At 42.5% G+C, this 15,189-nt stretch overlaps 1 protein-coding gene across 1 annotated transcript in view; it reads left to right on the top strand.

Annotated features, from left to right (window-relative positions):
• LOC117755999 (uncharacterized protein KIAA1522 homolog) overlaps positions 1-15,189 on the top strand; it is a 30,955-nt gene that overhangs the window by 1,470 nt on the left and 14,296 nt on the right. Inside the window, exon 2 of the mRNA XM_034576267.1 lies at positions 7,670-7,990. Within this exon, the coding sequence (XP_034432158.1) occupies positions 7,696-7,990 (295 nt within the window). The 5' untranslated portion in view covers positions 7,670-7,695. The remainder of the gene's footprint in view (positions 1-7,669; positions 7,991-15,189) is intronic.

Raw genomic sequence — 15,189 nt, forward strand, 5'->3', positions numbered from 1 at the left:
GGAAGGGGAAACTATCAGTGTTGTAATGGTTAGACACATGATTATGTGTGTGTGTGGGGTGGGGTGGGGTGGGGGTGGGGGGCTGATGAGTGGGACAAAAGCACCTTGTTAATCAAAGGGATTAGCTGATGATTAACTTTGTGGCTCCTCATCAATACTGAATCAGTAGCTGTGAGCTGCAGTATAGGGCATGTAAAAGAAAATAAAAGAATGTGCCAGTGTCTGTTTCTCATCTTCTAAGAGTTCACATGAGTTCTTCTACATCCAAACTTGGGGGGTTTTCTTTTTTTATTCCCAAACAGCAATTTTGTCGACTCTCAGGCCGAGTAGTTATCTTCAGACCGGAAGAAATTGGAGGCAGCTACAGTCAGGGCTTTTTGTTTTGACCGGAGCATGAGCAGAGAGCACCCAAGGGCCAGGATGTATTTTTAAACCTGTGTCCAGCTGTGTTTGTCTTCTGGTCACTGCCCACTCCACAACAACTTCTTTTCCTTGCCCCTGGCTGACCTGTCAGTTCAAGGGTCTTTAAGCTCCTCAGAGGCTGCAGTCCAGTCACAGACCCCTGGCAACCCCTGGAAGAAAAGCAAACATGACACTTTACAGAGGCGAGCCACTGTCTCTGATGCATCTCAGAACACTGACACATTACATTCCACACTATTTCTATGGAAAGAAACAAAAAATAAACATTGGTTACTAAGACCATCATGATTGTAGGAACTGGCCCTTTTAACTTTTGTTGGTTGGTTGGTTTGTTGGTAAGTAGGATTACCAAAAATACCTGAAGGGATTTCCATGAAATTTGGAGGAAGGATGTGGTATGGGTCCGGGAAGAATCCAATAGATTTTGCTGTGGATCTGGATTAGGGTGTGGATCCAGGATCCGTCTAACATTGTGAGATAGTCAGGGTTACCATTGTGGAACATTTGAGACTGTTGGGCCTTAGCAGAGGTGCACTCTTATAGTTCAACATTCTTACTAAAATTGTGCAGTTATATGACACACTAAGAAAGAGTACTTATTAGACATTGTTGACAACTACAGTATATCAGCCACCCAGAATAATATTATCCCTTTGCTGATTAACTGTTCAACAGAAATTACCCAGTTACAGTTTCTTCGTTTTCATTTTTTTCTTTATTCTTCTTCACATCTCTGGAGTTTAAGGGACTTTGACTGAAGGTCACATATAATATGGAATTTGAAGATGCCCCATTGAATTGTGGGAGATTGTTTGCAACTTTTAGCTATTTTCTGACAAGTTAATGAAAAAAAGTATTAATTAATCAAGGAAATAATCAGCAGATCAATCAATTATGGATAAGGTAATTGGATGCAACCCTAGACAAAAATGTAGATGGATGCAAGGCTTTTTAAAAGACACACACACACACACACACACACACACACACACACACACACACACACACACACACACACACACACACACACAGCTTTGAACTTCCATTCATTGTGCAGCCTAACCAAAACCTTATCCCTAACGTTAACCGTGACCTCATAAATAATGTATTTCCTCATTAGGACCAGGCATTGGTCCCCACAAGGTCTACTGGTCCTGTCAAGATCAGTGTTTATGCTGGAAAAGGTCCTACAGAGTTAACAAAAATGAGTACACACACATTAAATTTTTTCGAACATATGCAAAGATATGAAAATCTGTACAGTCTCCATCGCTGTAGAGTATTTGTAACTCCCCCTATGAAAAGCATTCTCTCTGAACAGTAACCTCAGCCAGTGCAGATAACAACATATTACAATGTTAGCTCAAAATGACTGTCATGCACTGTCCATTATCTCCCCTTTTTTCTTTCATGGCTCGGTCAGGGGGGGATGTGTGGCACGGATGGTCGGGGCGGCAGTGAGGGAGGGAGGCAGGGGATGACGGGTAGAGAATGAATGGCGGGGTGGTGTGTGTGTGTGTGTGTGTCGGGGGGTGAAAGCAGATTTGGAGAGAAGAGTTCCTCAGTGGGTAATTATCAATCTCTCAGGAATGTAGCCGCTGCTCTTAGCAGACAAGCCGCTGCATGGCTACAGAGGCCTCGCAGCACGCCAACTCGCATTATCCCATCCACGGATCTCTGCACGGTACCACCTCTCTCTCACACACTCACACACAAACACACACACAGCGTCTGCAACCTCTGTGAGTTCAGTTACACAGCATTTTGGTTTATTTGCATCATTATTGTGTTTATTTTTATCACCGTCATTACCTACCCGGTCTTTTTCTGACACTTTATCCTTCCTGCAACACACAAAGGGACCACATGCTGTCAGTTAGCCCTTCATTCATCACTGTTTGTTTGTGCTCATGTGTTGGTATGAAACCAAACTGTTGGAAACTTGTGGCCATCATGGACGCCTGTGCTTGAAATTCAAATTTCATAACGATTTGTTGCTATTATTTATATATTTTTAAATCCTCTCTATCACTATAAAAGGAACTTCACTTTGATGGAGGAGACACTTCCTTTTATTGATGCCTCACACAGAAAAAGACACCGTCCCTGGTCGTGGACAATTTCTGGTTTTATCACAGCATCGCCTCCACATCCTTCAGAGTGCATTTCTTGTGCACTGAGTATTTGCACATGAGTGTGCAGCGTTCTAGCCCAGACAAGGTTGCTTAAGTCTGCTCTCCTTTGTTTGATAACGCCCAGAGAAGACAGCCAACGCCCTGGTTGATGCCTAAAGGTGCTGTGCAGTAACACCAGTTTTATACGCTGCTAAAGACTTGCAATTTACTTACAAAGTCACTGTAAGTGTAGTTTCAAAACTGTTATTGACCAAAGCCGGCAGTTACTGTAAATCCTCTACCCTGGTGATTTCAGCAGGAGGACTGGAGACGTCTCTTCCTTCCTCCAAAAACAGACCTTCCTAATCTGTTGTTTCCTTATTAGACTAACCACATTCAGCCCGACCTTAACCTCCGCTCGCTGACAGCTGAGTCGCCCGTACCCTGTGAAACCTGGCCACTCAGGCGCAGATATGTACTTCTGGTTAAAACGGAGCCAGTCCTAATTCAAACAAAGGTGGCTGCCTGCATCGCCGCCTGCGCCACTCCCTCTTGGCTTGGCCTTATTCCCCCTGTGAGGCGGCGGCGTCTGCTCCGTCAGCCTCCCGGTGAGTCACTGCCATCAAAGCTGCAGTTCCTGGAGCTCCCACTTCCCCACACCACCCCCTCCACCACTGCCTGTGATATTCACAACGTTCACATCGATAAGGATGTGGTTACACATGAGATTAAAATGAGTATTGTGTGGCTGTGCCGCAAGTTCTGTCACAATTGAGGCCTGCGAAAAGCCTCCAGCTGAATTTTTTGTTTTTTTTAGATCTTAAAATTCTATGAAATACTTTTACCTCTTTACCACATGGTTGCAGCTTGTCACACAAAATATATCAATTTGTTTTAGAAAAACTTCCCAAACGCAGTCAACTGTTAGGAGTGAGTTTAGTTTGAGTTTTAAATCCTGCCCTAAAGGCTGTCAGTTTAAACAAATACTGAAACATTTTTCCAATTCCGCCTCCACACAGATCTGTTCAGGGTGTGTGTTTGTAGTTGTCGCTTGGATTTAAAGTGGTTTTCAAATATAACAACAACTGGTTTTCCCTCTTGCTTCTCTCACCAGTTTGTCACAGTAGTGCACAATATAAAGCCCAGTGTAAGACACAGATCTATGGTGCATTATCTTGGATTTAGGACTCTGGCTCTGTACAGTAACTGACGCTGCCTTGCCTCAGGCCAGACAGGTATCAGTGCTTTGCTTTGACTCTGTTGACCTGCTAAAAGTAGGAGAGGAGTCCCAGATTTTCCCTGGAATTTGTGTCCTGAAGCTGCGCAACGTGCAGCTAGCGGAGGAACATAATCAATAAATGCTGTTCCCCAGATACAATAGTCCTCACAGTCTATTTCCTGACGGTGTATAAACTATTATCAGGCCTTGGTTTGCTTTATGGTGACGTGCACACAAACACACAGTGCTGTCAATGACAGATAATCGCTCTGCGCTGCAGGTATTGACACACTGCGTTGAGGATTGGCCTTGTTAGAGCGGCGCCTCCTGTCCGACGCGATGGCCTCACGTCTTTTGTGAAGGGTAAGTAAACAGCATGTTGGAACACGTCCCCACAGCGGAGTGAGTGAGTTAGTCGAGAGAGTGAGTTAGTGGAGAGAGTGAGTTAGTGGAGTGACTGAGTAAATACACCTAGGAGACATTTTCTTCACATACAACATATTTATGGAGCGGTGAGGATGCTGCATTCTTCACATCATTACATTTGTTTGCAAAACTGAAAATTGCAGGTTGTCTAGTGTAACAAACAGCGGCGTGAGTCAACTCCTTATGGCCACACTACACAGACAGCGCTCTGCTGGGTGGTCCCCCGCCGCATCCCACAGCTCTTTAGCATGACTCTGGACTGGAGCCTCTCTAATGGAAATAATACGAGTAGTTGTTGCACTCCCCCAGGCAGCCTGTGGGCTATAGATGAATGAATCCAACCCGCCCCCAACTTTTTTTTTCCTGAGAGAGGCGTCTGATTATTGGTGAGCGTAACCAATACAGATGCACGGATCTTAGTCATGGCCAAATGACTGTAATTTGGAGCAGGAGAAACACAGGGCTTAGAGGAGGGAGAGGTCTCGTACTTTTCTCCATGAGGAGATGGATGCTCTTTCTTGTTATTGGCCTTTCACTGCAGCTCACGTCTCAGAGGACGACAGCTCCACGTCAGATGTACTGCAGTGAATAACAACTTAAGCTGGTTTCGATAAGAAAAGAACCAGATACAGTATGAATAAAGTTTCAAAAAGCATCCAGGTCCTCAGCTAAAGCCTCTCATAATGGACTGCATTCTTCTGACATGAGTTAGGATACAAACAGACCAGAGCCAGATTTATAGTAACTCCAGTTTTTTATTTGAGCCAAACCAGCAGTGTGGCTCGAGGGATGGTATTGTCATGGCAAATATTCATCCTGCCCAGAAAGTAAATACTAACAAGTCGCTCCCTCCTTTCCTTCTGGGAGTGTAACCATAAAGTCTCCGTTTATGAAGCCTATTATGTTCATGTTTTTGGCAGTGAAGACATAGTCATTATGTTGTACTGGACTGTGTGAAACACCTCATACAATTTTATCCACTGCAACACCACCTTGAATTATAACCTCTATGATAAACCTATAATGTAATTGACACATTTCTGACACTGTCAACAAAAACAAAAGACAAATTTAAAAAATAAACACAATGAGTATCTTAAACATATTAGCTATTAGCTATTGCAACATATTAGCTGTTGTATTTGAGTGCATTATACTGTGTGTGTGTATATGAATGTGTGTATATATATATATATATATATACACACACACTCATAAATATCAGTCCCCTAAACATGTCTGATTGTTTAGTTTTTTTTATCAAGACCCATGAACTATTGTCTGAGAAATCAATGGAAATGGAAAATCTTGCGATATTAAATAAATTGAAGAAAGAGAGTTCATTGTTGGGTCATGCCCCAACCCCCCACAAAATGTAATGGAAATTGGTTGTGTAGTTTTTGTCTTATCCTGCTGAATAACAAACAAACTCAGAGGAAAACATCAGTTCTGGTGGATGTCATATAAAGGGGTCAGATCGTTGCAAGGTTTTTACAAACTGATGAAAGGTGAATTTATGATCAGTATTTAGTATGTAAGACATCTGGCTTCATATTGTCCACATCTGCTTGAACATTTTTCCACATGTTGCATCCAAACCATAGTCCTCTATCTTCTCATCACACACAGAAACACATACACACTCCACTCGCCTCTCTTTGATGGTGAGAGGCAGTTTGGGAAAGAAAAAATGTGTAATCCTCCGAGAACATGACGAAACATAGTTTTGTGTGGTTTCTGTTCCTGTCTCGTCACGGGGGGGGAGGTTTTCCCACCGATCGTGCTGCACAAACATCTAAAAGAAGGCAAAGCATTGTGTACACTTTTTTTGTACATGCATGATCCTGAAACAGTATAACAGCCAAAAACTTTTCGTGAACTTTGTCAACAGCACATCATCTAGGGATTTATAATTCTCTCACCCAGACTCCACTCCCACCCTCCCTCTGTCTTTCAACTTTTTTTACAAGCTCTGACTTCTGTCAGATCAAGAGCTCTCTCTAACTTTTAGCCTGTGATTTGCAGATAAGTATGTAATAAAGTGCGCGGCTGGAGGAAGCCCAGTGTGAGCTACAGAAGAGTTAGGCTGGGAGATCTGCCTCAGAGTAAAGAAGCGTAGCAAGGTGAAGGGTGGAGGGAGACACAGAGAAGGCGATGAGATCACTGTGCTGAGAATGAAAAAAAAAAGATGAAGGATGACGATGAAACATAACAAGAAACAGGAACCACATTGATACATGTGTGTAGACGGTTGGTTGAAACTGCCTAGTTGCACACTGGCGACTGTTTATTTTTCTGTTCTTCAGCTCTTCCTAGTCGTGCCGTTGTGCATGTGTAAGAGTGCATGAGCCTACGGGTGCGGCTTTGTGAATTATGACTCCATGTTATGGAATGAAGGGAGCGGTGCCAGTTCTTTCTTTGCAGAACTGTGAAGTTTGGTTTAAAGACAGTAGGGGGTCTGTGTGTAGGCCGAGCGTGCGGGCTGAATGAGCATCGCCCAAGGAGACGCACAAACACAAATACAAACCAGTGTGTGCTCACACATACCAGTGGTGTTCCTCTAAAGAATACATCTGTGCAACTGTGGACACATGTTCTTTTCAAAACAACTGGATTCATCAGCTTTTAATAAATCCTGTTGTTAGTAGTTAACATCACTACCACACATTCCTTAAAGTATAGTACGTGCTTTAGTTTGATTTTAAACTTTTATAACCTCTCTTTTTCAAGATGAAATCCACCCTGCTGAGACTTGAAACCTGTTTGACATAATCCATCCCTGTGAACTTTGTTGCTTCTGTGGTGTATTTACGGAGGAACCAGTATCTACTACATCAGTCACACATTGGCGAATGTAGCTGTGGCGAACCTTCATCTCCTGTTCAATTCCAATCTGTGCGTGTGAGGAAGTGAATAAAACCTTTGCTTCCTGTGGCAAAGCAAGTCGCAGTGTGGCTTCGCGAGGAGGTGAACTTTGGTAACCTTTGACTCGCCATATTCGCTCTGCATTGTCGTATGTGTGACTGTGCCCTAATGACCTTGGTTAATGGGAAATCAAAGCTGGAAGGTAGACACTAATCAGATATACTCCTATTTGAATTTGAGCAGTTTGTGCCAACTCTCAAATATCGGAGGTTGTGATTTCCATGAACGTTTTCATAATCGCTCCAGCCTAAGGTTGTATGGTGAATGATATTAAAATAAAGTCGACTTTAAGTGTATTTCTCAGTTGTTATTGTTTATGTTCACTCAAATGGATAACCAAGAGTAAATCTCAGTCTCTGTAAGTTGATTTTAATTCTCTAGTGACATTAATAAAATCCAAGTGGTAGCAAGAAAAGGTTGTAAATCGATTGGAAAAAAATATAACTGCTACGGTACTTTAATACTTACCTCTCTTTGAGTGCCAGCACATGTGGTGCTTGAAATTTGAATTTCTATCTTAACCTTTGTTCTCTTTTCCTTCTTTGCTTTTTTTTTCTCTTTCAGGGCACAGCTCCAGTGTGAGGTGGTATGTCTAACCGTGACTCGCTGGGGTTCGGGGAACTGCTCCCCCAGGACGTGGTTCAGATTTTTGCACAGGAGAAGCACGGCAAAAAGGGCCACAAGAAGCGCAGTCACTCCCTCGGCCGGGCTCTGGGTTGGCTGAAGGGCAAGAAGAGGAAGGATCTGGGCCCTAATGGGCGGAATCTGGGTTTGGGTCCTGCACTCGACTTGGCCTTGGATGGGCACCATGCTGGGCAACAGGGTGGACACAAGGGAGTGCAGAGGTCAGGACGACAGACACATCCACATGGAAACAGTCACGGTGAGAGCACACAGATTTGCTGCACTGCATTTGTTTAATCTCACCTTTTATAAGTGAGCTGCTCTGTGGTATAGTTGACAGTATTCTACGTGTGCCATAATATCCACAGCAAAGCCTTTTCAGACATTAACATTAAATTAGCAGAATATTGGGTCTGGACATTTTCTGGAGTTTGACTTTCATATACTGTATGAAGAACGCAGCAGGAGATTGTCAGATGTTTAAGCCCCTTCTCTACAATTTGCCATTATTTTACAGTTTAAAGAATCTGTTTCTGTAGCTCACCATTGTGAATTCCCCAAAAAACAAAAAATATGACAAGACTCTTATGAAATAACACATTAACCTGCAGGGGGAAAAGGAACAGAGGCAAATATGTGTGAATGTGGCTTTATTTAGACCCTCATCTACTAACTGAATTGATCATGAGTTGAGTCGCTTCAAGATGTGTCTGAATTAATGCCTCGTCTAAACTGTATTCTGGGGGAAATCCTGAGTCTTATATAAGACTTGAATCCTGCTCTGGAAGCTCGTCCATTACGGTGCATGTGTGCACTCGCGCTGTGACGCAGTTGCAAACACCATCGTTGTGTTTACAACCACGTCTACATTGTCCTCTCTATACAATAAGTTACTAATGAATAAGATAATATTAAAACACTATATATGTTATATTGAGCAAAACACTGGCTTGTTTTAGCTTCACACACACACACACACACACACACACACACACACACACACACACACACACACACACACACTTACTACAAGGAACAATCAAGGCCATTCCAGTTCCTGCTATGAGGTCACAGTACTTATAGTATAGTAAAAACACATATTCTATAATAATATGTGTATTAATGTCAAGTGAAGCAAATTATTGCAGCATGGTCTTGTTATTATTTAAGCACACAACTGTAAGTACAAGTATTTCTGCAGAGGGCAGTTTAATCACAGGACATTTTTGACGAGCAGGTAAAAGTTGCTGGGAACTGGTGGAATATCCCACTCCTTGCCTACCAGGCATGTGTGTTTGTTCACTGCAGAGGTGTTTGCTCAGACTGACTTCCAACTCGCCTCCTGACCCTCAGCTCACTTTGTTTGCTGTGAAAAAATCTCTGTCTGTCCTGTTTTACTGTGATACCATCGCTTACTTACCTGGTCATCGGGTTTACACGCAGGGTGAAGTGCTGTGCTGTGGCAGCCATCTACACGGGACATGCATTTAAGGGGAAGGTGTCTTTCATCTTGGCTTTGCCTACATACACCCACACAGTCAATAGGTGACACGCACGCGCACAGTGAGCACGTAAAAACTTATTCACACACTCCCAAGAAAATAAGCAGCGACACTCTTGACTTTTCCCAGAGCTGCGCTCGGCAGATCTTGTTGGAGCTTGCACATGTGGGCTCATATGTCAGCATGTTTCACTATAGCAGTCCTCCCTTTGTTAACCCAGTTTTTTTTTGTGTAAAGTGTAAGTAGGAACTTTAGTTTTCTGCCCTCATTAATCACACACCTTGATGCAGTCGGACAAAAACATCAGACACACAGACATGCAAAACCTTGATTTTGCTGAGTTGGTTTATGTAAAAACACAAACGTACCAGCAGAGTTTGGTTAGGTCCGTGTTATATGTGTTTGTCTGACAGTGCTTGTGCAGTCTTGGCTAATCAATCTACAGACAGAGGCGGCTCCGCCCGTTTCTTTTGCTCTTCGTGGTGGAGGCGCACAGCTCGTAGGATGTTGGGCGGGGATTTCCATGGGAATCAAATTCATTCAGTCACACAGTCAAACTATACCCACAACAGAAGACGAGTATGTATAAACACACTTTGGTAGAAGAGGACTACGCAGACAAAAGTGCCAGTGTACTTTCTTGCACTGTATTGTGCTACGGCAGCAGTGCGAAGTTGAGGGTTATGTAAGAGAAAGTAAACTGTGACGAGAGATTAGGAGTTTCTCCTCTGCCAAGGTCAACTTAGAGAGGCTGCCTCCCACATCGAGCCGAGGCCCTACTGAAATTCTTAATTAGTTAAAAAAAAAATGGGCCTCCCTGTATATCAGGTCAGGTTAAGTTAACCACAAAGTGTTTGCTTCTAACTTACTTTAACTTGACTTCTAACTTCTAACCATTCATTTTCAGACATTTTGATTATCAGCCATAATATTGTAACCTTCCAACGTAGACTTACCACAAGCTACGTGATTGTGAAATGATGTTAGATGCTCCTGTAGGAACCACTAGTTCACAACATAAATTCCTGATGTCGAGATAGAATCTACCCACAATTCTCAGGTGTAATAGTGCCGTCTGTGATTGGTGGAGCTCAATGTTACATTGTTCAGCTCTGATCGTTTCATATGGTGTTACTACAACAAGGTTAAATTCAAAAGGAGATCTGCTGGAAGTCTTTAGAAAGGGATAATTTGCAATGGTTTATGGGATGCGTAGTTCCTTCACTTTTACCTTTTTTCCGTTTTCCAATACTTTTCCCCTGATTCTAGTAGCTGGTTGGCCTGGTTCCAGACTTTTTTTAACAAGAATTTTATGAACATCAGTGGAGAAAATGAATGGGAAATTGACTTCTGGAACCAGAGCTGTCTGTTATTATGCTCTATAAATGTATTGTGTTGGCGCTGAAAACAGCCACAGTAAACTCCTCATCAGACGCTTCCTCTGATTAGACAAGAAGCTCTGCAATTCCCAAAATGCATCCAGGGGAGGTTTACTGCAGGAGCAATGTAACGCACTCGCTCATTAAAGTGCCTACCTCCAGGCTGAGCCCCTGATGATGATCTGTAGTGATGCCCGAGGGGCCTCCTGCCCACTAAATGCCTGGCATGGCGGGCACGGTGCCAGTTAATTAAAAGCCATGCCAGGACCGTTACAGTGAGGGAGGAACAAGGGGTTCTCTTTTTTTTCCTGACCCCTCTGCTCACATTGTTCCTCATCACACTGAGACACTGGAACCCACAGAGGATCAAATGGAGTGTGAGTGTGTATGAGAACCTTGTATCAGGGCCGGACTACGGGAACACAGCGAGGTGCAGATCAGCGTGAGCTTCAGTACAAGTCTGTTAAAATTAAAGCATGCCACACAACTCTCTTCCAGTTCGCCACGCTTTATTCACCAGATGTTTTCAGCTCTGCCTCACATTTATCCCTGTGCTGTTTCGGTCGCGTACAAAGAGATGCAGACAAAGAGATAAACATGCAGTATTACAATCAACTTTTCAAAATGCTCTTTGCAAAAAGCTGTATTTTGTCCTTCAGTAGTTCTTCCAAAGATTAAACATGCTTTTTATACAAGGCCTATTATCGTGCAGTGTCTGTTCTAAACATGCCTGTTCGGAATGGGCTGTATGCTTGACCTGGTAATGCTGGTTGCAGCCTGTCTTTCTGAAACTCTAAAGAGTGACCTGCAGTAATCAAGCCGTGACAAGTAAAGAACGACTGCTGGACTCAGTCCACAGAACCCTGACGCTGCACCACCGCTGCTGCACAAAGAGCTGTTCACCTGAAGTTGTTGTTGCCATTGTCGTGCACGTGCTCTGAACACGCTGTTGTCGTGATCGACAACGTCACTTACATTGATGAGTTCAAGCCGTTTGCTGCTCCAGAGTGCTGGTCAGCTGTTTATTCAAAGTTTATTAATGTAGAAAAAATCGAACCAAATTCGACACTACATGCATTCATTCATAACAATATTGACAAATTATATATAAACAGCCCTCTAGCTGCGTTTGTATCATCTTGTATGTCTTCTGTGGAATAATAAATTAAACAAACCTTCTATTAACACATCAGAGAAGGGAATTTCCCAACGTGTTTGCTCTTCATTGGGGATGACAGTGCAGGTTGAGCTGAATTTCCTGTCAGGAAGAGCATTCAAACTTGAGTGTGGCTTGGGCCGCAGTTTTTCTGTCCGAACCTGAACAACCCAAGAGATAACTAAACAAGCCCGACCCGAACCAGACACATATTCTGTTTTTTTGTGTCCCCAGACCCAATCCAAATATTTCCCCCGATTACAGGCACGTACATAGCACAGTCCATGTGACCAAACCCAACCCAAGTATCATTTCAGAATCTTTGTCTGAACCTGGCTTGACTCGGTCTCAGCTTTGGTCTCCACACACAAATCCAAACTCTTTACTGGGTTACTTTACCCTTTGCTCTTACAGGAATGTATTTTTGTAAACAAGTCTTGTGGAGTTTGACCAGAGAGGGAAGTGCATAGCAGCAGGTTTTTGGAGAGATAAACTCTGGCCTCCTGAACCTTCAGTGTGATCAACCCAACTCCTCATTATGTTCTCTGACAGTGTTTCATCCTGAGCCAGAAGCCAGAGCTTATCTGTCTTGACAAATTAATTAACTTCTATTTGTCTAATTCCTCTCCCTGTCAATGTGGATCCTGTCACACCTGATGGTCTGACAGAGATTTATCTCCCTGCTGTACAGTCAGTTTACCCAATCTTATGTCAAAGAAGACAACAGGCTCCTCTTGTGCAACTTTTCGCCTCTCAGATCCTGTGGGCTTTAAGAATAATCCCCCAGTTTATTTAAATTGAAAATAAGGTGAAGGGAAGACAGATAAGGTCATACAGTCGTAGAGTGGCGTTCTCGGAAGGTCACCTGTTCACTGTGAACACTCCCTGAGAGATTCCTCACATTCCTGTAAGTTATAAACATATTTCTGTGGAGAAGCTAAGAGGGAGCCCTTTGTGTGCGAGAGCATATGTTTGGCTTGCCTGCCAAGTTCAGATCATATGAGGCATTTTTATTTAGCTTCCTTTGTTGAATATTTGGTCAGAGACTCAGCTCAAATGAAACTGGATTGTTAGGCTTGTGTCGTTCTGTAGCTTTACTGTCCTGTGCCATGCTTTGTGGCACACCTGCTTTAATACAGCTGAATAAAATAATTGCAGCTTAAACGGGTTCATCATGATGTTCGACGTTACATTTTTTTATGAACTAGCAGTGGTAGCATTATAGAATAAACCTGGAGTGTGTTTTTAGCTTTGGGATGACAGACAAAGAAGCAAAAGACAGAAGGAAAAACTTGCAACACACACTTCCCTCGTTAAGGGAAATGAAAGTAAAACAATCACGCGACCATGGAGGCAACAAAGCACAAGTTACACGCTACTTAATATAGGCCAAAGACGATTTTTAGAAATGAATATGTCACTGCTAAAAGTAGGCTTTAATATTGTTTTTGACCCTAGTTTAGTGTGTTTGTGGGGCGTAGGGTGTCTTATTGTGTTGTGATGATGACACAGCAACAATGAAGGGCAGAAGAAAAGGTGTGAGAAGATAGAATTTCACTTTCTTCCTCTCATAGCAGGAAGTAATTAATGGCCTTTTTACCTCAGGAGGAGGAGAGAGATCTCTCTGAAAGATGCTGCCATTATTTAGCTTTTGAGTGAAAAGCACTTGTTGATGAATTACAAGAACTGGAGGAGAGAGGTTGAGGTCAATTTAAATGGTACTTTACAGACTTTTAAACATACAGTAATATTTCTTTTTGAAGTCAGGTTGAAATCAAGTCTCATATGCATGTACACAACACACACACACACACACACACACACACACACACACACACACACACACACACACACACACACACACACACACACACACACACACAAACACCCCTTCCATCTCCATGTGTGATTCAACTGTGTGCTACAACAACAGGATGGACCAGATTACAACCTAAAATTCTTCTTCTTTTAATCATTATTATTATTATTATCATCAACTTTTCATGACAATAGAAGTAGTATGTCTCTTAAATTCAGGGCCTGTCATGTCTCCAGATTTTTTCATCCTGCCTGTACATCACCTTTCAGGATTCCGATTATATTAACATATTTGATCATGTATCAAAGGTGTAAAAGTATCCGATGTACATTATAGAGAGTAGATAAATATAAAAAAAATACACTTCTATGGTAATCTTTTAAATATTTGCCCTTAGCTTTCAGTGACAAACGCAGAATCCAACAATATGCCGTCGCAAACTTCTCACACTTACAGCAGATCTTGCAAAGAGAACCAGGCTCTCTGTAGATGAGAAAATTACACACCAGCACATTTGTCTCTGCACCTATAGTCACCCACATAGACTGTTGAAAGATGGACGACACGTCTCTACTTCCCCCATTGTTCAAAAATGAAGCCCAAATATCCTGAATACGGGTGCTGCCATCTTGCATTTTTGACAATGTAATAGCCAGAGTCTGCGCAGTAGTGATTGTAGGGTGAAGCTGCAGTATTGAGGTCCACTGACCAGTCTCATTAATGGTAATAAGGTCCAAAGAAAATATCTTTGAGAAAAAAATATTTTCATGTGCATTTTGAGTTTCTTGTCAGGTCCGTGTCCAATCTGTGGACACGAAGGAGGTGGGATATATGACCTATACTACAACCAGCCACCAGGGGGAAATCCAGATGACTTGGCTTCACTTTTGCGGTGCTGTTATGTCATCCATCATTAAATACAGTTTGGTCAACCGTCCTTTAGGATTATCCACAATGCACACGTCAACATTCAGGAAGATGAGAGAAATGATAAATGCGATGACAAAGTAGCCTCAAGAGCCAATAGCCTACTGCGGCCACAAGAGAACAATAAATAAAAATGGGGCAACATCAGATCCTTAAAGATCTGATGTTGTTCTGATGCTGTTCTGAGATTTAAGAAGAGATATCACTTCCTCTTTTGTGTTGTTCTAACTGATGTCTATTTTTAACTTTAACCAGTCAAGCACGGCTTACATTGCTTGTCCTGACAGCATGCCACTGATATATAGTTGTTTATGTGTGGGTACGAATCAAGTTGATACTGACGTCATGGGAATTTCTGTGTTTATGACTTGACTCTGTATACTAAACAGTCACACAAATGCTTATTTATAATTACAGGGTTTTACGGACATTTACCAGGATTATATTTCAATAGGTGAAGAGTCACCACACCCAAATGTCAGAGGATCATATTTAGGTCATTCAGATGTTGAGACAGGTTCACAAAAAGTGCCAGTTTGCCCTCTAGTGCCATCTCCACATTGTACTCAAGTTTCATTTCATCTAGTTGCTTTTATTCTCTGCAATCCTTCCCATTTATATGTCGGTGAACAGACCTGACAGGACAAGCCAACAGCAACAGTTTTAAATTCATGA

The sequence above is a fragment of the Hippoglossus hippoglossus genome, chromosome 22 (assembly GCF_009819705.1).
Source record: "Hippoglossus hippoglossus isolate fHipHip1 chromosome 22, fHipHip1.pri, whole genome shotgun sequence".
NCBI classification, from domain to species: Eukaryota; Metazoa; Chordata; class Actinopteri; order Pleuronectiformes; family Pleuronectidae; genus Hippoglossus; species Hippoglossus hippoglossus.